At 49.3% G+C, this 23,429-nt stretch overlaps 1 protein-coding gene across 1 annotated transcript; it reads right to left on the bottom strand.

Moving 5' to 3' along the window:
• Window positions 1–14,979: 14,979 nt before the first annotated feature.
• NKX3-2 (NK3 homeobox 2) lies at window positions 14,980–22,639 on the bottom strand. The gene is made up of 2 exons (XM_053256203.1): window positions 22,111–22,639; window positions 14,980–16,497 (listed from the first exon to the last, which is right to left on the bottom strand). Exons 1-2 carry the CDS (start codon window positions 22,637–22,639, stop codon window positions 15,965–15,967), a joined length of 1,062 nt encoding a protein of 353 aa, XP_053112178.1. The 3' UTR covers window positions 14,980–15,964.
• Window positions 22,640–23,429: the final 790 nt, after the last annotated feature.

The raw sequence follows: 23,429 nt of genomic DNA, 5'->3' as shown, positions 1-23,429 counted from the left end.
GGGGAAGGAAAGCGAGGCTTTGGCTTGTGACTTGGGGGTCGTTGGTTGCAGAAAAGAAAGGCCGGGATTTAAATTGGCTCTTTAAATCCTGCCCCCCCCCCCCTTAAGCCGGCGTGTAAATGTGTACACACACGCACTCTCCTTGTGTGAAGGAGGAGGGACTTATCACAGGAAGGATCAGCGATCCTCGTCGCTCCAAGCTTTGGCAAACTGCACGTACACACCAGAGAGTCCACAGCAGCACGCAGCTGAAAAGTGGGCTCTCTTCGTTGGGGTTATACTGCAGATTTGGAGGGGGGCGGCTGTCGAAGGGCTGGGAAATTCCCCTCCTAACTCGCAGCCCTCTCTGCGGAACCTCGAGTTGTTCCCAAGCCTCCATCACCACCCTGTTTTTCCGTGGTTAATCTGGAAGAGGAGAACTCTGCATAGGAAACAGCCACGTGGCCAGATTCATAAATCACTTCGTCCCCGGAAACCCATGGGCTGGTTTGCAATCGATTTCGGTTCGCATGCTTCAACTGTGGACTTGGAAGGAAGCGTGATGGGCTTCGGTGGAGCAGGTGAGGCTGCTGCCGGGCTGAGTGCCGAGGGAGACCTCTGCCCCTAGCAACCGTAGGAGGAAGGAATGCATAGGATCGTGCCGCATGTGTTTAGCATCGCGTGCCAGGCGTCCCTCCCACTGACGTCAATGTGGCTGACAGCTCCATCCACAGCCCCAAGTCAAAATATTTGGATTTATTTTGGTGGAAAACCTGAAAAAAGAAAAACACACCCAACATTTGCTCATCTCTGTTTTCGTATCTCAGAAGCCCAGAGAAAGGCTTTCGCCCCGCAAAAAGCCCCTGGTAGGGGTTAGACTGAGGAAGGGGTAGCCAGTGTTCACTCAGGTAGTAACTCTAGGCTGTAGGGCTTCCGAATATGGTGTAGGGGAGGCGGCCTCGCATAATGCCCCTCCTCCATCTTAAAAAAGAAAAGAAAAGCGCCATGCACCAAGGAAACTTGCATGTCAGAGACAAACTAGGCTAAAATCCTCCTCTTTGACATGCAGTGTTCTAAGTGAAAGGGTGCCATCTGAACACAAGCACAACAGAAGACACCTCTTGGATCAAGCCAAGGCCTATCTAGTCTAGCATCCTGTTATCCAGTTTGCAAACAGAGGTCTTGAGAAAGCCCACCAGCCAGGCATCAAGGTATACCCCTGCTGCCGCCATTCCCCCCCCCCATACTGCCTCTAAATCTGGAGGTAGCATATCAAGACTAGCGGCCATGGATGCACTTGTCCTCCATAATTTGTCTAGTCCCCTTTTTGAGCCATCTAAACTAGTGGTCATCACAACATCCAGTGGCAGTGAATTCCACAGATTTATACACTGGGTGAAGAAATTATTTCCTTTTGCCTGTCCTAAATCTCCTGCCAATTTGTTTCATGGTGGAGTGCTTCATCATATGAGCTGAAGGGGTCCAGCCAAGACACAACCATCTCAGTGATAACTAGGGCAATGAGTCATTTGCTAATGAGCTTCCTCTTCCTCTTCCTCTTCCCCAAGTGCTCAGGAATCCTTAGAACAACCCTGTAAGATAGAAAAGATCAATATTATGTAGTGGGGAGCTAGGCTCACTATAAATTGACCTGAGAGAATAAATTGACCTGAGAGAATAAATTGACTTGCTAGTGAGTTCCTGGCAGCGGCCGGATTTGATTTGGGAACTGTTCCTAATTCTACCACTATGCTATTTCGGTGACCAAGTTAAATAGGGTTGTCTGCAAATGTGCTAAGAAATGGATCGAAGCTCTGCACCCAATTCTAATCCCACTAAAAAGGAGGTAACCCCTGTCAATGTACTTGCTTACTTCCATGGAAGTATGCTTAAGATTAGCCCATGGGATATCACTTCACTCACCTCAGTCCTAAACACATAAACCAATCCGGGACAGATTTATAGGAAATATAACTTCTTGATTTATAATAATAATAATAATAATAATAATTATTATTATTATTATTATTATTTATTCAGTTTCTATACCGCCCTTCCAAAAATGGCTTGGGGAGGTTTACTCAGAGAAATAATAAATAAATCAGATGGATCCCTGTCCCCCAAAGGGCTCACAATCTAAAAAGAAACATAAGATAGACACCAGCAACAGTCACTGGAGGTACTGTGCTGGGGGTGGACAGGGCCAGTTCCTCTCCCCCTGCTAAATAAAGAGAATCGTTAAAAGGTGCCTCTTTGCCAAGTTAGCAGGGGTTAGCAGGATTTGCATTTAATTTACTTCCAATAACTTTTGGACAGCTCTACATAGCTTTCAAGTGCAATTGTGTAGGCCAATGCTGCGTTGACCTACAGCATTTACCTGGGAATAAGACTCTGATGGAGACCATCTGGGAGTAAGTCCCACTGAACTGATGCACACAGCAGAGTAAATTATTATTATTATTATTATTATACATTTATATCCCACTCTTCCTCCAAGGAACCCAGAGCAGTGTACTACATACTTAAATTTCTCCTCACAACAACCCTGTGAAGTAGGTTAGGCTGAGAGAGAAGTGACTGGCCAAGAGTCACCCAGCTAGCATCATGGCTGAATGGGGATTTGAACTCAGGTCTCCCCGGTCCTAGTCCAGCACTCTAACCACTGCACCACGCTGGCTCTACTGGATGCACACTGGGCTGCAAAGCAGCTGCTCTTTTCACTGACTGCACACTTATTGCAAATTACAACCCATGTTTACGTTGATTAGAGATAAAAACTATTCTTGGACTGTGTCACTTCAGACAGCCAGTGTAGGGCATGCATTTTTCAAAATGTATTTGGGGTGGGTGGGAGACAAGCAACACTATTCTGTTAAAAGAACATATCCATGTAGAAAAATAGCAGTTCATTGAGACATCTAGGCTCAACCCCCCCCCCCCCCTTAACATGTGAATCTTTCACATGCAAGAAAACCCCCCTTACATGCGGGAGCATTCAAACATAGGATTGCAATTCCCTCTCTGCAACCTGAAAATGGAACACTCCAGAAAAAGCATTTATTATAATGTGAATGTTTAAACTGACCCTTAGTGTCTTCATAGAGAAAATCCTAGCACATTTCCAAGATTTTGTTTAACCTCAGGTGTCATTTCCTATATCCTCAGTAGCCAAGCACAAAGCTTCAGTTTATTTCTACACTGAAGTCTCATGCCAATGGGAATGGAAAGGTAATAGGTTTTAATTTACCTGTCTTGGATAATAGAAGAGAAAACCAGCCTGCTGATTCTTCTCCATATGCTGCAGTTTCTTCCTGTTGACCTGGAAGTGTGTGTGTACAAACTGGCAGGCATTTTTGAGGTGAGGAGAAAAGTAAAGTAAAGTGTGCCTCAAGTCGGTGTGGACTCCTGGCACCCACAGAGCCCTGTGGTTGTCTTTGGTAGGGGTCTACCATTGCCATCTCCTGCGCAGTATGAGACGATGCCTTTCAGCATCTCCCTATATCACTGCTGCCTGATCTAGGTGTTTCCCAAACATACCAGGATTTGAACCCAGCAACCTCTGGCTTGCTAGTCAAGTCATTTCCCCACTGCACCATTAGGTGGCTTATGAGGAGAAAAAGATGAGGTCAGTTATAGACCTTAGCAGAGCTACTGGATCACCCCTTAATGTACAAGCCTAAAACGCTTCAGATCTGTTACAAAATTGTTCTAAGTGTGGACCATAGAGGTTGGAGCGGGGCTTAATTTCCAAACAGAGGGTTCCGGCTGAAAGTCTTAGCCATGTCATCTGGAAAGAAGCCCGTTTCCTTAAGTTTGTGAGGAGGGCCTGCGGGTTGTTCGCTGGTGAGGGAAAGATGCTCTGTACATTCTCAGAGGCACAGCCAATATATATGGGGCTGTCCTAAAGACAGGCAGGAGGCCTGCTCTTTTAACCCCCATTAAAATTAATTGGAAGGGGGGCCCTCACTGGCTGATGTGCCCTAGGTCCTGTTCCACTCCAGGACTTTCTAAGGACAGCCCTGCATCCCCCCTCTTTGGCCACTCCTCATTTAAGAAAGCGTAGTAGGTACTGGGAGTGGTTAAATAGGAGGCGTAGTTGGCCTAGTGTATCCATTCAACAAGAGGACGTGGATGTCTCACTGAATATCTTGATTTGAGAAAGGGTGCAATATAGGCCCAGGAAAATCTATAAGAGGTTTGCCATTAACTTGAATAGGCTTGGAACGGAATTCTAATGGTTCAGTCTTAGTTAGTGTGCATAGAATTACTGCTGTGCAGCAAAATTCTAAGCAATAGTGATAGTGGTGATGATGATGATGTTGATGATGAATATTAAGTAATTCCATTAAAATCAACAGGACTTGTTCCCAAAGGTGTGTGCACAAAGTATTGCAGGGGTTCCCAACTTTGGGTCTCCAGGTGTTGTTAGACTACAACCCTCCCCCCCACCCTGTGCCTGGGGATGATGGAAGAAGTAGTCCAACATCACTTCAGGAATCAAGGCTGAGAATCCCTGAGGTATTGTAACCTGAGACTGCCATTCCCACTGGAGTTAGATTCACACACAACACAACTCCACTGAGACCGAAATCACAAGTGGCACTTAGAGTGCTTGTGAGTCGCTCTCAAGCTGTTGGTGTGCAAGCGAAATTGGAAGTAGATCGGCCTAAGTGCTCCCAATCTTTCCCAGGCTTTGCACCCAAAGAGAAATTATTTTCTTATCGTTTCAGACAGCAACGGGGTGGGGGAGCAGGGCACAGGTGCAGGCTGGTTCTCTGCTGACCGACAGGAGAACAAACTGGGAGGAGTAGCTTGTAGAGAAGCAGATATACCGCCCCCCCCCTCAACTACACCAGTTTAAGGAGGTTACCTGCACCTTCAGTTCAGTGCAGAGGTGGCACCAGAACAAAAAGATTGGGGAGAAGCAAAATGGAGTTTTATCCCACATGAAAGAGAAAGAAGTGTACATTTCAGATGATGATGATGATGATGATGATGATGATGATGATTTTATTTTATTTTATTACAAATATGTATATACTGCTTCTCAGTTTAAAAAAAAGGTTCACAAAACAGGTTACATCAAAAAAGGAATAAGATGCTTCCCTGTCCCAAAAGAGTTCACAATCTGAAAAGAAAAAGAAGCATAAGGCAGACACCAGCAACAGCCACTGGAGGGATACTGTTCTGGGGTTGGAGGGGGACAATTGCTCTCTCCCTGCTCAATATAGGCGTCACCACTTGGCAAAGATGCCTCTTTGCTCAGTTAGCATTAAGGCTCCCATTGTGTGTGTGTGTGTGTGAGACTCACTTCCACACATCTTGAAGTACTCACTTTACTCATACTTGAAGTGCTTTTCTTTCTTGCTTTTTATCATACAGATACAGAAAGCTGGATATGATACGATTAAAAAGTCACTTCAAACAAACTTTTTTAAAATCATGCATATACGTATGGTAGATATGCTATGCTATGATATGATTTTAAAAAGAAAAGTACTTCAAGTATATGTGAGCGTGCCTTTCTATCAAGTAACCACAGGCTTGGGGGGAAGCCAGACAAGCTATGGGGGGGGGCACTTACCACCTTCTGGTTCTGCCAGTGGTTCAGTCGCCACTTACTTCCCCTCAGTAGACAGCCTACTCCCTGTGAGTGGGGTTTTTTGGGAGTAGGTATAGCTGACTCCGAGGTCAGAGGGGACAGGACTCAAGCTTTCACCCCGAAGCACAATCCCTCCCAAATTAAGAATTTCAAAATCATCTTGATTTCCGTGGAAGAAATGTAAGTGGTGGCTTACCTCTTCAGAAGGACTTCAAGGTGATTCGCTTTGGCGGGTCCATGCACTGGCAAGCAGGTCCAGGGGTGTAGCTAAAATTGAGCAGATGGGTTCAAAGAACCCACCCACCCCCAGCTCCACCCCCTCCCTATTTTCTTCATTATCTCCCACACTCCAAGGGACCACCGGGAGAGAGGCAAATACAGCCCCCCCTCTCCCCTAGCTACACCCCTGGGCAGACAGGAACATAGGAAGGTAGGAAACTGCCATATACTGAGTCAGACCATTGGTCTATCTAGCTCAGTATTGTCTTCACAGACTGGCAGAGGCTTCTCCAAGGTTGCAGGCAGGAATCTCTCCCAGACCTATATTGGAGATTTCAGGGAGGCGACTTGGAATCTTCTGCTCTTCCCAGAGCGGCTCCATCCCTTGAGGGGAATATCTTACAGTGCTCACACTTGTAGTCTCCCATTCATATGCAGCCAGGGCGGACCCTGCTTAGCTAAGGGGACAAGTCATGCTTGCTACCACAAGACCAGCTCTCCTCTCCTCTCCAAGATCCTATGCTTGTTTTCTGACTGAACGTATTGAGTTAAATGAACCTTAATCTCAAGTAAGTGGACATAAGATTGCACCTTTATTTGTTTATTTTTGGGTTGCAGTCCTATTTATTTATTTATATGTGGTTTTATAAAAAATACCTTTGCATTAAAAGTACTCAAGGGGGCTTACAATAGCATTAAAAACAATAAAACAGCTGTTTAACCAATTAAAAAGCCAGAGACAGGGATATCCTATATACCTACCCATTGAACGCAGTGAGACTCACTTCCGAACAACCGTATGTAGGACTAAATGCTATGAAACCTAATTGCAAGATCTTCCCACTCCCCTTCATCGATGTGTCTATACATCTCTATAGACCTCCGATTGTATGTAATTGCCATTCACTCCAGGGCTGCCAACGGAGCGTATGAAATTGACTCTGTTGAAAAACCTTGCCTTTGTCTGGAGATATTCAAATTCGCTTATGAGGCTATAACTGTGTTGGCCCTTCACATGCAAGTCATCGTGCTGTATTAATTGAGAGGTGAAGCGCACATGTCAATTGGATCTCCGATTCGGAATTCCTGTGAGCCTCCCTTTCCCCTCTCCAAATATTCGCAGCCCTCCTGACTTCTGAGGAAACGTTTCCAGCTTTGAAATGTCTGTACGACTGTGAAATTAAGAAGCACCATTACTGGGATGTCAACTGTGCATATTGACCAACCACATTCCTGGTAGTCTCCACTGAAACCAATGGGAGAGATTGGAAGTAAGTGTGTCTGGATCTGGACATCAATTAATAGAACGATTTCGATTTAGCTGATGGATCCGGAGCACAATCTACTCTAATTTCTCTCTATGGCCACATCGCACAAGGGTCTTTCTCTTTACTGCCTTCACAGTGGATTCAATTTACACTCTAAAAAAACGCTCATTCGTCCTCTTTCGCCACCAAATATATACGTTGATTGGGCCTATAGTTTAAAGGAGTTAACCGCTTCTTTAACTATTTGCTTGACATAATAGCGATATGGAGCCTCCAGGTTCAGAAGCAGTATACCCCACCTAAATACTAGGACCTTGGTGCCAGCAGGCCAAACAGCGAGGGAGGCCCGTTGCCTCCATGCCTGGGTTGTGGGCTTCCCGGAAACCCACGGCCGGTCAATATTGGAAACAGGATGCTGGTCTAGAATAGACTCTGAGTCTGGGTCTGATCCAAACATGAACAGGGGAGCGGCAGTATAAGTGTTTTGAATAAAGACCAATCGAATGCGTAGAATCTGAAAAATATACTGATCGTGTACATATATGCAGTTATTCTCCGGCGTGCAAAAGAAAATATCCTCAGCATGTCTAAACGTGACGGCACAACCCAACATGAGGTGTCCTTCCTCGGCATTCTTGAAAGGAATACTTGCCTTTAAATTGTGCGGCTGCCTCTTAGTTTAAGGGGACTTGCGCAGAAGAGCTTCCCAGTGGATCGGGCCAGGTATCCAGAAATGTGTCCGGGTGATGTGAAGGGAACTTGTTTCCTCAGAAACATCCTCAAGACCAAGGCGTTAAGAGTCGGCTGTGCGATGCTCCAAAGACCAGAAACCTACTGACATGTATTAGAATGTAGAATCCTGATCAAAACAGATTGGTGAGCAAGTCACATTGAAATCAATGAAACTTACTTCCCAATGAATGAGCACACGAAGAAACAAAGGCACGTACTTGGCCTTAACTGAGTTGTGGATTGGGGTATTGGTGACTTGCGCAGGGCAAAACATGAAAATATAGATTGATTTCAGATCTTGTTTTATGGTAGCAGGTTGAATGGCAATAATGTGTAGTAGTACGTAGTAGCAGCAGCAGCAGCATTGAACTTGCAGCTAGTTTAACTGGAAAAACAGACATTCCAGGCATCTCCGAAGTAGCCTGGAACAAGATCTTCGCCAACTCTGCATCCACGCTTCCTAGGCGCCCACAGCCTGAGGGAGTTAAGCTTGAAGGTTTAACTCCATTTACCTGCATTCTTTTCTGACTTTCAACCTTTTCTTATTCGGCCAGTCTGGGAGATAAAAGCTGCGATCCCAGGCACGCCTCAGTGGAAGTAAAAACAGACGCCTTAGATATCCTCAGAGCAGCCCTGCTGGTTGAAAGACCAAAGGTCCATCTAGTCCACCAGTGACCACGGTTTCCCACAGGCTAGCCAGATGCCTCTGAAAGCTCCCAAGCAGGGCATGAAAGATGGCCTTTCCTTGATGGATGGTGGGGCCAAGAGCCATTGAGAGAGCGCTCGGCCCTCCACTAACTCCTCTTTACTCTTTGGTAAACAACAGGTAGGGTGCAGCTATAATTGAGCAGAAGGGTTCAAAGAACCCAGCCCCCCAGCTCCTGAGCCCCACCCCCCAGCTCCACCCCTCCCCATTTTCTTCATTATTTCCCACACTCCAAGGGGCCACCAGGAAGAGGGGTGAACACTGCCCCCTCTCCCTTGGCTACTCCCCTGACCAAGGGGCCATCACCATATCTCCTGGCAGAGAATTGTAAGTTCATTATGCGCTGTGTGAAGGAGGATTTTCTTTTGATTGGCCATGACCTGCTGATCAATGTCGATGACCCCACCCCCAGGGGTCTCAGAGCAGAAATAGTGTACCCCCACATTGTTCCGGCCTTGTTATAAGTAGAAGAGTCTGTCTTGCTGCTCTACAAGGTGGGGTCCCAATAGGTACAGGGCCCTGGGCGTCTGTCCTCTAGCCCCTCCCCCTTCTGACAGGTCTATCCTCAGTCCAACCCATTATGGGCGAGAAGGGAAGAAATCTGTATCTCCATAGCAGTTGTAATTTCGTGTATGTGTGTGTGTGTACACACACACACATTTTCCTAAGCAATTTAGTACGGGCTGCAGTTTCGCCCCATTCAAATTAATGGGACTTTTCTACTGACCTCAATGGAAGATCGCATCCCTCATGTAGACGGGAGAGGCTGAGCACGTTGGCAGACACACCAGTTTAACTTGTACGGAAATGACTCGTTCAATCCTAAATATATTTACTTGGGAGTAAGTCCCAAGAAAGCCAGTGGGGCTTACTTCCAAGTAGTTAGCATGCCCTCAGTTCAGAGAATTATGAAGGCTTATGGCAATAAAGACGCCGAGATTTGGTTCAAAAACAAATTCTGAGGTACAACCCCCCGCCCCATTTCCGAATGAATGCTCATGTTGAAAAGATAACACTTTTTCAGGCAGATTTTCTTTCTCTCATTATCGAAATAAAACTGGCTTAAAAAGAAGGGTTCGTCTTCACTAGGTGGTGCATCGAGCTGGAAATGTCTATTCAGCTACTATTAGCAGCTGAAAGGCAAAATAAAGATTTTTCTTCAGTCTTATACTCGCCTTCTCTCTCTCTCTCTCTCTCTCACACACACACACACAGACACACACACAATTTTAGAGGCGCTTTAGATTCTGTTGTCTTCAAAGTGAGGTTAAAATCCTTGTTTCACTGTCTTCCATTGGAATTAATGAGATTTAAGAGTGTGGAGTATTAAGAGTAATCGAAATTAATCCTTAATCGGTGTATAATATTATACAATTTAGAAGGCAACATCAGAGAGAGCTGGAATGCTTCTTTTCAACTGAAAATCAGAAAGAATGGGAAATTATAAGACTTTCTCTTACTCGTGGTTCTCTCCTCCAAAAACGCCGATTGAAGGTCTGCGCGTGCTCTCGCTCTCTAGCTCTCTCTCTCTCTCACACACAGCTCTGTAGGGCTGAATATTGCGGAAACATGTACCCGTGAAAAAGAAAGAAAGAAAGAAAGAAAGAAAGAAAGAAAGAAAGAAAGAAGGGACCTCAGAAAGTAATTTTCTCTGTCTTTTTTAACTTTTTATTTTTTTGTGTGCTTGCAAGCAAACCGAAAGGATCATCCTTCTGAACATTTTCCTGTGGGGGACTGATAAAACACTCGCAGCGGGAGTGACTCGAAAACAAATCTGGAGACAAGAAGCAAAGGATCCCACTTCCCAACCGCCACCCCCACCCCCCAGCCAAAGACAAGCTCTCTCCCTGTGTCTCAAGGAGGCTCCCCTTGGCCGGGCCCCTCCTTTTCGCCGATCTCTCTTCCAACTGCGGGGATCGCGGAAGGAAAAAGCAAAGCTTAAAATAACAAAAAAACCCAGGACAGGACAGGACAGGACAAGGAGCGTTTGGTGCTGTGTGACCAACACGAACCTCTCCTGCTGCAGCACCAGTAGCCCAAATTAACCCGATGTACTTGGACGGGAGCCGATGTCCTCCCCGTGGTCTCGATCCAAGTACTTCGGCTTCGGTGAGTTGTTGACGGGGACCTTACAGACACTTTAGTATCACCCAATGAATTCCAATGTAGCACGAACAGTTCATCCAAGGTTGAGGCCTCTGAAACCGCATTGATTTGTGGAAGAGGTGTAGGCCGATGAATGATTGCTTGGAAGTAAATCCCACTGAGGTCAGTGGGACTTAGTCCCAAGTAAATGTGCATCGGATTGAAGCCCTCCCTATGTGACGAAGTTAGAAAAAAGGTTTAATTTTAGCTGGATTGCATCTTATAATTTATCATACTTTCCCCATTATTAATAATTGGGATAGTTTGAAAATCTAGTGTGGTGTAGCGGTTCGATTGTCGGACTAGGAACAGAGAAACCTGAGTTCATACCTCACAGGGATGTTGTGAGGATAAACGTAACATGTACATGTAGCATGTGCACAGCTCCGGGCTCCTTGCAGGAAGAGCAGAATAGAAATAGAAATGCAAAAAAATAAAATTAAAACGATCCTAACACCACACTACTTCTACCGTATACAACATTCCTGTGCCTCAGGTGCACGATCTCGGTAAAAGCGCTTGGAGTTGCCCACGTCTTGCCAGTCACTTCAGTGCAAAGGGGTCGGATGAGAAGATGGACTAATGGTCGGAGCAGAGATCCTTTGAACCCCTTAGTCGTCGGTCCCGGTGGATGTAAAGCGCTTCGGCTTCGTGGATCTGCTCTGTTAGCCTTTCCACCAGGCAAGGCGAGCCTTCCCTGCCGGCGACGCGGCTCTTTGTGAACCCCCTGCACTGTCCATTGTGGTAAGAAGCCACACAGCCCCTCCACACCGCGCATGTAATTACAACAACATGCTCGAGTCCGCCGTAATTGCGGTTCGTTTTCCCAGGCAGGTCCGGCAGGAGATCAAAGCGAAAGTTGCCAACAATGGAACCACACAGTCTTGCCCTTCGGAAAGGACTCCTGCAAGGCATCCTAAGTAGAGCTGTCAACGAATGGGTTTGATTTGTCGTCTGCCTTTTCGCCGATGCACACACCAGTGATTTGATGGTAATGAAATGAATGTGCTATCACCAACACCTCACAGTAGGTGCCTTTTTGAAAGACTGAAGGAAGCGAAAGATAACTTACAATTTAATAAAACGGGGAAAGTTACCGCTCATTGGTTAAAGAGAGAGAGAGAGTCATATTTACTATTTCTCCCATCACTATTACAGTATCACACACCAGAAGCCAAAAAAAAGTTCCAAAAAGAAACTATTTTGCCCTCGGCTTGCAGCCGCACGGTTTAAAAAAACCCCTCCAGTCAAAATTGACCCCCCCATGAAGAAGCTAAAGCTGTGCAACCAAGTGTATGCAGGTTTACTCAGAAGTAAAGTTCATTGAGCTCAATGGAGCTTTCTTCCAGGTAAGTGTACGCAGGATTGCAGCCTTCCTTGATTCACCTGCCGATTAAAGTTTATAGCCTAATTGGAAGTGACCTGAGATTCGCAGTCGACCATAACATCAAAGGTCTTAAATCGAAATGGGTTTGTGCCCCGAGTTCTTCCTTCCGTTGAATTAAAGAGCAATAACTCAGTTTAAATGCACACTTGTGGACTGGACTATAGAAGATCGTGAGAACTTTGCCTTGCTTCAGATGGATTGCAGCAAAAGCACCCACTCCACGGAGGTGTCGACCCGGTGTCTCCCACCTCTGTGCTGTGGTGGGCGGAAAACACCCAACGCTGTGTAATGTGGCACCTTCATCCTATTGTAGAATCAAAGGCATGGTCCTATTTTGTTTTGTTTTCAAATCGCCTTCCAACCCTATGTATCTCCCACCCAAATACAGTCCCCTCGTGGTTAATTTTGGAGGGGGGAAACCCAGCCCATTTTGGGTCTGGTGCAAAACCTCAAGAGGCTCTTTCCCCTTTCTTTAATGAAGTCCACGGCGTTTAATTCAGACCTTGGAAGGGCACCCAGCCATTGCGTACCCACGCTTCGACCCCCAGCCCATTTCCCCATCAGATCAGATTCTGCCGCCTGCTAGCGTAAACACTAACTTTGCAGAGACCGACAGAGAGGCAGACCTTTCACACACGGAAGGGAAAACGTGAGGCCATCCCTCGCTCGAACCTCTGTCCGCCACCCACCCGCTTTACTACTCGTGATGTATTGCCATAACGGATCAGCCTCCTGCTAAGACAAGAATTGATCCTCGACGTTGGGCCCACAGCTGTTATTGGGCTTCAACTCCCATAATCCCCAACCAAAGGCCACTGGTTTTGGGATTATGGGAGTTGAAGTCCACTAACATCTGGGGGCCCAACGTTGAGGATCTAAGCTACCGCTGCTTGCAGACTTCCAAAGGACACCGGTCCCTCGAAATGTTAGCGAGGAGCGCTAACATTTCGAGGGACCGGTGTCCTTTGGAAGTCTGCAAGCAGCGGTCGCTTAGATCCTCCATTCACAACGTCTCTCGGCGGGAGGGGGCTTTTCAATGGCGAGGGCAACGGCTGTTCCTCAGGAAGCCTCCCGTAGCTCCGTGGAGCCGAACGGCTCGGGGACCCCAAAGTTCCGTCCAAGTGACCGGGCCTTCGGTCCAGGCTGCTGATGCCTCTCGAAGGCAGTTATTGGGTCCCGCGGACTCCCACGGGTCTAACTCCCGATCCTCAACACAGCCCCCAGGCCGTTAAGTCCGCGTCTTGGAAACATCTTCCCATCACGCATGGAATACCTAGTAGGTTGGTCTCTCGGGCTTGGCGTAGTAGCCAGGCTGTGAAAAGGCCTCTTGAAAGCGAACAACGGAAGCTGCTGGTTAAAAGGCACTTTTAATCCAAGACAAGCCGCCTTCTGGCCACGCGCAGGAGAGAGAGGGAGAGGGTCGCTTTTGACAAGGTCTGATTATAGGAAGCCCACGCAGGGGCATCGACTCCTCTTGAACAATGGCCTCTTTCTCAAAACGGTACAGCCTGACAAGGCAGTCCTGGGCATGTTGACTCAGAAGCAGGTCCCATTAAGTGCAATGGGGCTTTCTCAGGAGCATGGGATTGGTTAGCATCTATTTATTCGCTTCCGAACCCTAAGAGAAACCTGCTTCCAGGGGTGTCGCTATAATTGGGCAGATGGGTTCAAAGAACCTGGGGCCCATCAGCTCCTGAGGGCCCTCCCAGCTCCACCCCTCCCTGTTTTCTTCATTATCTCCCTCACTGCCCCCCCCAGAGGGGAGAGGGGCACACACACGGTCCCCTTTCCCCTAGCAACGCCCCTGCATTCTTCCCAGCAATCTTAGTAGCCAATATGTTTTTAGGATCCTGAACGGCTCCCCTGTGAAGCGTCCTTCTCTTTCCCTTGCTATTCACCTATATCCCTGCCGTCTGTATATGCCAGGGCGCTAACCGGACAGCCCAGAATGCACAAACCGGTTCAGGTGTGCGCTTATGGGATTTAACTCTGCAACCCAGATAAACAGCTACTTGGGAGTAAGTCCTACTGAACTAAGTGGGACCTACTGGCGGGTAAGCATGCAGAGGGTCGGGCTGCACACTGGTTTTTGAAGGAGGCGATCCCAAATAGCTTTGCATGAGAGGTTTCCATGGAAACGGGTGGGATTGGGATTGATCTTGACGTAGAGTTCTCGTCAATAGAAAGAGAATCGGGGTATCAATCAGACCCGCTCGGCTTATCATGGGTCGCCTCCGCTGCGCACACAGATCCCTTTTCCAGGAGGAAGGACTGCCAACCCTGACAGTAAACTCCTAGCCGCACTCCCTTGGCTGTGTGACTCTCTCTCGTTCCCTGAACTTCAATGGGGCTACTGGGTGGCTCCACAGCCCAGTCAAGCCAACATCAACTCTGACTCCTGCGAATCTCGCTGATGTGTCCATTCATTTGACATAAAGCCGCAGTGAACATTTACTTCCAAGTAAACATGCATAGGATCAAGATACACAGTTCTGCTGAAATTTACTCAGCTTGCACCAGTTGAAATGAAATATATTTTAAGTTTAATAGAGAGACTGAAGAACACCTCTCCTGTTGAGATTAATAGCACACAGAGACCGATCCTAGTCCTATTTACTCGGAAATGAGTCTAGTTGTATTAAGAAGGGCTTTCTCCCAGGTAACAGTGGGATCGCAGGGCTTTGTGGGGGGTTTTTTGGTGGGTTTTTTTTTTTTTAATGCTTCTCTTTGTCTGGATTGGCCTGACTGGCCTGTCACGTCCTCTGTCTTGCTACTGGAAAACTCACTGCATGATGCATGCAAACAAAAATCACTCACAGCATAATCTGAACCAGTTCTACTCCGCAGTAAATCCCACCAATTTGAAAGGCTTGTTTCCGAGAAAAGTGTATGAAGGGCTCCAGGATCGAAATCACTTAAGGTGAGAAAGGAGACAATAGCCAAGAGTTAAACTGAACTTTATAAATTAAAAAAAGGAGGGATACAAGAGAAGGGCTTAACAAACAAATATTCACAATTCAATGGAAGTAAATAGTCATAACTGAGTGCAGATGCCCACCAAACAGAATGGCACAGAGGTTTCCTGGGAAACTGAGTCAGAAAAGGGGCAAGAGAAGGCACCGAATGGTATTAGAAATTATCACGGGAATGTTTTGTGGTGTGTGTTTTTTCATAGGCCCACCTAAAATATTCACATTGAATATAAAAATAATTATCACAACAACAATTTTAATACAACCGGAAAGTGCTAAAACCGTAACTCTTCCAAATCCCCTTCCATAAATTGCGATGAAGACAGAGGGGCACGATCCACCGGAAAGTATTCCTGCCTACGCCCCATTGAAGTGAATGGGAGCTACAAGAGCAGCCCCATTAACTTCAGTGAGACGTGTGCAGATGAAATTCCCAGAGGATTGTGCCCCGTCAGGGACCCCCCCCCCAAAAAAAGGAACAAAAGGGGGGGGAGGACTTGTTCTGGTGTGAAGAAAAATCTCACCTTTCTGCCGTCTGTGGGTGGGGATGATGGGCGTTGTAGTTCAAGGACATGTGGAGAGCCAAGATTGCCCACCCCTGGTCTAGACTGCCTTGGCGCTTAAGAGGAATAGAGGAAAAGGAAGGGCCCGGAGAGTGGAGGGGAAGGAGGCCTGTAGCTGAGGCGTCTTTGCATTCAGCACCCTCTAAGAGGCCCCACTAAGGTTCGCTGGAAAACCAGAACGGATCGGGAAGGCCGGGGGAGCAGAAGAGTCCTTGTGTGGACTGAGAGACAGGATCCGAGGTGCTGCTGCTGCTACTGCGGGTCGCGTCTGGGTTCTGGGTTTCTCATTCCCTCCCCACTGCATGTCCGCGCCCACCCACCCCACCACTCCGTCTCTTAGTCCGCGACCGCGCTTCTGAAGCCAAACTCGAGGCAGGGAGTCCCAACTGTGTCACTGTGTGCCCCCGGCGGCCGCTGCGCAGGCGGAGAGGGCCCAGCCGGGAAGGCAGTAGTAAGGGTAATAGTAGGAGGGCTGGAGGGAGAGGAGCGGCGGCGGCCGCAGGACCTCTCCAGGGTGGTACTGCCTCTGGTCGTCGCGGACTAGCACCTTGACGGCCACTTTCTTGGCGGCCGGCGCCGAGGCCAGGAGATCAGCGGCCAGCTGGCGCCGCTTGGTCTTGTAGCGCCGGTTCTGGAACCAGATCTTCACCTGCGTCTCGGTGAGCTTGAGGGAGGCGGCCAGGTCTGCGCGCTCCGGCCCGGACAGGTAGCGCTGGTGGTTGAAGCGCCGCTCCAGCTCGAAGACTTGGGCGTGGGAAAAAGCTGCCCGCGAGCGCTTCTTGCGCGGTTTGGGAGCCGCCGTCGAGGCAGCCGTCGGGGCAACTCCAGCCGCAGCCGCCTCACCTTCCTCCGACAGCAGCTTGGAGCACTTAGTTCCGCCTCGTCCGTCCTCGGCGTCGTCCTCCTCGTCCTGGTGGCAGCGATCTGCTGGAGGGGAAGCGCAAAGAAAGCCCCGCGTCAAGGGGAGGCAATTTGCGACCTCCGAATCCCCTCACCACCCTCCCCCAGACAGACACACACACACACCCCTCCACAGCACACCATTCCGCTGCCCTGTGTTCAAAGACTGACAGCCACTGGCACCCAAATATCTAAGCCGGGGTGCCGCGCGGGGGGAGAGGAAGAGAAGCAGAAATTTCAGCAAGGTTTTAAAGACCTGCTCCGAGCTACAACTGCAGATTCAGTTTCGTTTTTAAAAGGCACATTGCAAGAGCCTTTGTTGCGGTTACGGGCTTCATATGTCCTCTGAAGTTCAGACAAATCCTCTTCGCCCTTAAAACGCACAACTAGGCCTGTTTCGTTTTTCTAGGAGAAGAACAGCTCCGCGTTAGGAACCCCTCTCCAGGAGAAACCCCTCCCGCGGTCCTATGCACACTTGATTCGAAGCGATTTCCGCCGGCCTTGGTTTCAGTGAAAGTGACTTGGAAAGTCCGTTCCACTGGAATCGAAGTGCCTTCAGTTCCGAGCGCTTCTTCTTCAGGAGGACCAGAGGCTTTCTACCCGCCAAATGAGTGACTTGGAAACAGGCCTTTCTAAAGGAGACAGTTCAGGATTTCCCAAGAACTGTTTCGCATGGAGTGAGGTCTTTTGTACTCGGAGGCTGGCAACCCCCCTCTCTCCTCCCAGATGCTGTCACATTGACTTGTTATAGGATATAAACTGCATGTAATTAAATAGGGCGGACTGAACCCAAAGAATCCAAAGATTCGGGCAGAATCAGGTTGCTCGTGACAGTAAACCGCAGACCGGAGGACCCACCAGGCAGTCCCGTAAATAAAAGAGTTACCTCAAAGTAATGCCACAATTATTTTCTCAACACACTCATAGTCAAGCTTGCCTAGGAGTAAGTCCCCTTGACCTCAGGAACTTACTTTGGAACAAGCTTGCCTGTCATTCGAGGGTAAACCCACGTTGTCCTAGGATGTGAATTCCCTTTCGAAAGGACTCTTTTGCTTATTTGTCCCACATGCATGAGATTCACAAGAGAGACCAAGTGCAGGCTACACGATTTTATCCAGCTCAGTTCTAAGCATGTCTGCTCAGAAATAATCCCAGTTTAGTTCAATGGGGCTTGCTCCAAGTAAATCTCCTAAAACTGCAATCTCTAATCCTGTGCACAGTTACCTGGGAATAAGTCCCAGGTAACTGGAATTCAGTAGGACTTCCTTCGGACCATACACGTGCCAAGGATCGGACTGCATGGCTGAAGTCGACTGCACACTTGCTTGGAAGTGAGACTCATGGAGCTTACATCAGAATAGACACGCTTAAGAGCTGAACTCCTGTTGAGCTGGATTAATAGGACTGGAGGACTGGATTGAGTGGGCTCAGGAAGACTGACATTACAGAATTAGCAAGAAATCCGGGATGGGAGGAAGATCGGTGTCCTGCTTACTTGAAAGTAAACCCAGTCGATTTCAGGGAGCAAAACTTCAAAATAACGGACAGACAGTGTTTAGTTTGGTGGGTCTAGTAGTGAAGTAGCTGCAAGGAGAGAGAAGAGGAAGGCCTCCTCCTAGAAAGAGGAGGAAAGTGGATCCATTCAAAGCGGATCCTCCTCCTCTTCCTTCCCCCGTGGGACAAATTACTCCAATGGGAGATGCTCTCTTAAGGATTCTCCCCGTCATGTTCCCCCCATCCTCTTGTAAATGCTGCAGGCCGGGAGCATGGAACCACAGCTGGGTCATCGTAGAAACAAGAGTCTACCCCCACCTCCCTCGCTCAGAACCCCCGTCCCCCAGGAATGTCTCTGTGTTTTGACCCTCCCCCCAGCTTCTAAATAGAGAGACAGACAGACTCAACAAAACAAAACAAAAACACACGAACACATGAAGGTTACACCAAAGCGAAGACAACATCGGGAAGGGAGGAGAGAGGGAAGGATCAATAAGGTCCATCTACACCCTCGCCAGACACCTCTAGGGTTCCGATCTCGAAAGGCGATGCCAGGGAGCAAAGGGAGAGGCTCGGGGTCGCTCTGGGCCTTTCCGGTTTTAAGCTTCTTTTGCATGTTAGCTAGAGCCTGCTGCTTGAAAGGCCCCTTCTTCAATTTAAAAGTAAGGCCCTAGGCGCGGGGGAAGGTCCTCTGAAGGGAGAGCTGGGAAAGCGAAAGCTGTCAGAACCCATTCCATTTCAGCCTGTCGCGCAACCCGCAGGAGGAGTGTGAACCCGAAGCGCCCCCCCCCTTCATTTTTCCCAGAGGCAGAGGTGCACCTAGATAATTTTGGAACCTGGACCCTTTGGAGGCCCCCCCCCGCAAGTTAAATATCGTTTTTTAAGGCGTAGGCTCTTGAAGGCACAAACCACACACACCCCTGGACAGACGAAAGAGGATGGGAGGCAGGGTGTGTGGAGGCCCTGGACTTCGACCCAAGTCCAGGGGTGAGAGCGCCTCTGCAGAGAGAGGCACTTGGCTGACTCTTCCCGAATCCTTGACATCAGAGCCCTGAAACACTCCGGGCCTTCAACTGCCCACCCAGCACAAGCCTAAGCCTGTATACTGCACCGCAAATCCTATGAGTCCAAGGCTACACTAAACACAGTGGGGCTTACTTCCGAGTAAAGCATGCAAAGGATAGGCGGCCGCACAGCGTGTTATTATTTCCTTTTGCAGGACGCTGGGGCAGCGCAGTTTTTTGTTTGAGCTGTTCTCACCAGCCACAATCCAGCCGAAGCCAGGTTCTGGGCCCCGTGGATCTCCCCGGCGAGAGCGAAACTTATTTACGCTCGAAGCACTTGTCTCGGGAGGTTGTGGATCAGATGGATGTGCTGGGAGATGAAGAGCGAGCGAACTCATTCCGTTCACACTCAAGCCACGAGCCGAAGCAGCCCTGGAAATCCCACTCGAATGAATGGGAGGGGAACTCTGGAATGGAGCCTCATCAATGGGCAAGGTTTCGATATTCCCGCATTTGAAGACGAGCCATAAACGTCCTTCAAGTTGAGATGGTCTTTCTCCCAACCAGCCGCCCGGCCACAAAGGCCTCCTCCGTCCCGCCCCCGCATCATAATTGAGTGGAAACCTGTGGGCAGGCTGAGGTTTGTTGCTGTAGTAAATTTATTTCTACTTCCTTTGGTTTTTTGGTGGGTTTTTTTGATAGTGTAGAGCGCATCCCCGCCCCCATCCAGGTGCTTAAGAAATAATATAGGGCACAAATCCAACCAAAGTGAAGCGCTTTGAAATCCCTTTGAGTTTTAGGCCCAAGACTGAAGCCCGCCGGGACTTTAATGTCTGGTGTGTTGACTGAGGCTGGATTGTGCCCAAAATTTAGAATGGCGATGGCTGCTTATAGTAGCCACGACATACCCAGGGGTGCCAGGGAGAGGGGCTAACTATGCCCCTGGCACATACCCATCCTTCTGCTTGAAATAAATTTGTTCGGATTCCTTAAATTCCAGCCCTCCACTCCCCTGGATTTTGCTGCCTTTCCTCCCTAGGCTGTTGACCATCTTTGGATTGTCCCGGTGTGGTTCTCTCCCCAGAGAAGGGACCAAGCAGACTTTAAGTCCTAGAGAAATTGTGGCTTTTTGGTAGGACTGCAGGAGCAGTCAGGAACAAGGAAGGCCAGGAGCTGTTGTGCCCTTTGAGAAAAAGAGGAGATCCTCTTCCCTGGAGACTGCTCCCAGAGGTGCACCTAGGTAATTATGGAGCCTGGATCTAAAGGCCTTTGGAGCCCCCTCCCTTAAGTATCATCAAGCTCAGCAGGGCGTCCACACCACCCGAGACAGACTTGAGAGGATTTGCGGGGGGGGGGGGCAGGGGCTGTGGAGACCCTCGACTTCAGCCTGGAAATCTAGGGGTAAGAGCACCTTTGAGTCTGCTCCCCCTAACCAGGCAGATGAAGGCCCGCTCATGCACGGTCTTGCCCTGGCAGAGAAAAGGAGCACAGCGCTCCTTTCCTCAGCCCTGGCAGCCACCGGCGAAGTGTGGTACCCAAGGTCTCCGAGAAGGTCGCTAAACTGCTCTACCCCTCCCAACCACAGGATTCAATGGGACTTCCCAGAATGCTTTTGGGTCACAACCTAATTTCTGTATCAGTAGGTAGGAACTGTCACCGGATCAGGGAATTCAAGTTTTGAGGAGCAGCTTGGGCTCCAGACAAGTTGTTCCAAGGGATGGAGCAGTTTCCAGTCTATGTCCAGCCCGCTGGGGCTGCAGCAGATGATCAAAGTGGCATAGGAGTGGTGGAAGGTCATTCCCTTCTAAATAAATTCAGGGAAAGTTTAATCCCATAAAGAGCAAGGGAGCAGATTTCCGAGCAGCTTAGGTCAAATCGGCATGTGGGAAGATGGAGAAAAGAGGCAAACAGCCTGGTCCTAGGCATGTTTTCGAAGACAAACCCAATATGTTTAATGGAGCTTATTCCAAGGTTAGTGTGCGCATAAGTTTGCATTTGATGATAAAGCACAACAGGTTAGGTGTTAGCTTTACAGGCCGGTGTGTAACATATTCCCCTTTGCTTGAGCTGCAACTTTGGTAATGAGCAAGGAAATGTCAGATTGGTTGTTTTTTTTAAAGGTAGCAAGTTTCTAGCCCTCAAGAGGATCGTTCTATTTTACTCAACAAACAAAAGCTTTCTGCCACCTTTGGGAGGCATGTTGTGCACAGTAACCCTAAATTCTGCCATTAATAGTGATTTCAAATTGTAACTACCTTCGAGTGTTGGGGTCTCTAATAACCAAAGAGAAGATGATTGAATTGTCAAAGACAGTGGTACTACGCATCTTTGTTCCACACATAAATTAATACTCCATACTAGCCTCTATTTATAAGCAATACTAGCCTTCTTATAGCGCACTATAAGAAGTAGACCCTTGCTCATTGCATCACCATCTTTTTAAGAGGCCCAGGCCCAGTTCATTCGATCGCCACCCTCCATTCTCACGTCACTTTGTCTCCATTCCGTTCTCCCCTCCGCTGGTGTGTAAAATTCGTGTTGATATGACCCCTCAACATTTGCTAAGCCCGGGCGTGCCCTCTCCTTGCCCGTCCAAGAGCACATTCAGCATGCATTGAAAGGGGAGGAAAGCGAAATCCAACCTTTTAACCCCTAGATGAACCAACCTAGATTGCCAGCAGGGGCATTCTCCCTTCTGCAATGAGTGAATGCTGGATTATTCCACTTGAGACCGCAGGTGAGGGAGTAATGTATTTGCATAGTTAAAAACAAAAGCACAAAAAAGCAGAACACTCAATGCAGAAAACAAAACAAGGCTTTGTTAAGTCCGGATAGGGAGCTTTTTTTTTTTTTAATGTAGGGAAGCATTCAACCCCATTTCTCCCACCTGCAAGGCGAAGTGGCCCAGTTCCGAATTCTATGGTCTCAGTCAGCCAGCCACTTTGTGGGGGCTGGGGGATTAAAGCGTGGTTACTTTGGATGGATGCCCTCCTCTAGTCTTTCCATGCACGGCAATGCGCCGAATGGAAAGAAAAGCTCCCCAGTTCAGCCAGTCAAGGCCCCCAGAGTGGCAGTTCTAACGCCGATCAAGAGAGGCGCAGAATCCGCACCCGCGGCCGCCCGCGACATCTCCGCGTACCTGAGACTCGGGCTGAGAGCTCGCTGTCGCTGAGAGCCGCCGGGGGTTGGTCCTGGAGCTCCTGCGTCGGCCGCTCCTTGCCGGAGCCCCCCGACGGGGATCGGGCCCCACTGCCGTAGGGAGGTCTTTCGCGTGGCCTTAAGGCAGCGGCGAGTGCTTTGCCATGCTCCTCCTCCTCGTCGTCCTCGTCCTCGTCCTCTTCTTCCTCCTTGTCGCCCTCTTGCTCCTCACTCAGGGCAGAGTCAGAGTCCCAGATGGCGGGCCCTGGAGCTCTGGAAGCTGCGGGGGCCAAAGGGGACGGCCGGTGCTCGTGCTGCAGAGCCGCCGCCAGCGCGGCCGCTTCGTCGCCGAAGAGTCTCCAGCAGCAGGCGGGCGCCACGTCGGGGCTGGCCAGGGCGCCCCCTGCGGGCGAGAGCAGCGGTTGCAGCCGGCCTTGCAAGAAGCTCCTCGCTCCTCGCTCTTCCTTCTTGTTGAGGATGGCTTGGATGGAGAACGGCGTTGGGGCGGGGGTGCTGCTGCGCAAGGCCATTGGACTCTCCCCACCCAGGCTGGCAGGCAGGCAGGAGCAGAGCAGTGCCCCCTCGCGAGCTCGACAGGCGCTTTCTCCAGCGAGGAGAAGCTCCCTTCAGCTGGGCGATGTCATTGCCGCCTCCCTTGCAGCAGCAGCAGCGGCGGCGGCGGCGGCGGCGCCGTCGGGTCCCCCTGGCGTCCTGCTCAGTCCTCCCATAAGATCTGGGCTGCGGGAGAATCTGCTGCTCCTCGGGGCTCTCCCAGGCGCTGCAATCCCCGCTGCCTGCCCGGCAAGACTCCTTTCGAGGCCCTCCCCCCGCCCCGTCGCTCCCTTCGGCTCTGTTTCTTTTCTCTCCCCTTCGCTGCCTTTTTCTTGCAAGTCCAGCTGTCATTCCTCACCTAGGAGTGACAGCTCCAGGGCCCGGCCTTTCCCATTGGGCAGGGCTCCGCCAAGGGAGCCACCTGATTGGCTCTCGGTAAAGCCAGAAGAGGTTGTTGATCTTTTCCAGGCAGAGCAACTGGGTGAGTGGAAAGGAGTTCCCGTCCCTGGGCGCGTTAACCCTTTCCCAGCCGAGCCTCCACAAACCCATTCCGTTAGCCTGTGCTCCGTAAAAACCTCATCCTGAGACCACTGTAACCGCACTTCCCTGTTCGTCGCGAAAGGCCGCGATCCTGTCCACCGGCATAAACTCCATCGATCTCCAGAGGACTTCTGAGAAATCAGGAATGGGACTGGGCAGTAAATGTCTGCCAAGTGAAAATTCCTTTTGCCAGACAAAAGCGTTGCGCGGGCGGGCGGGTGGGTGGGT

The sequence above is a fragment of the Hemicordylus capensis genome, chromosome 5 (assembly GCF_027244095.1).
Source record: "Hemicordylus capensis ecotype Gifberg chromosome 5, rHemCap1.1.pri, whole genome shotgun sequence".
NCBI classification, from domain to species: domain Eukaryota; kingdom Metazoa; phylum Chordata; class Lepidosauria; order Squamata; family Cordylidae; genus Hemicordylus; species Hemicordylus capensis.
Note: the sequence above shows the minus strand (reverse complement) of the source record. Positions and strands in the feature narration are given on the sequence as shown.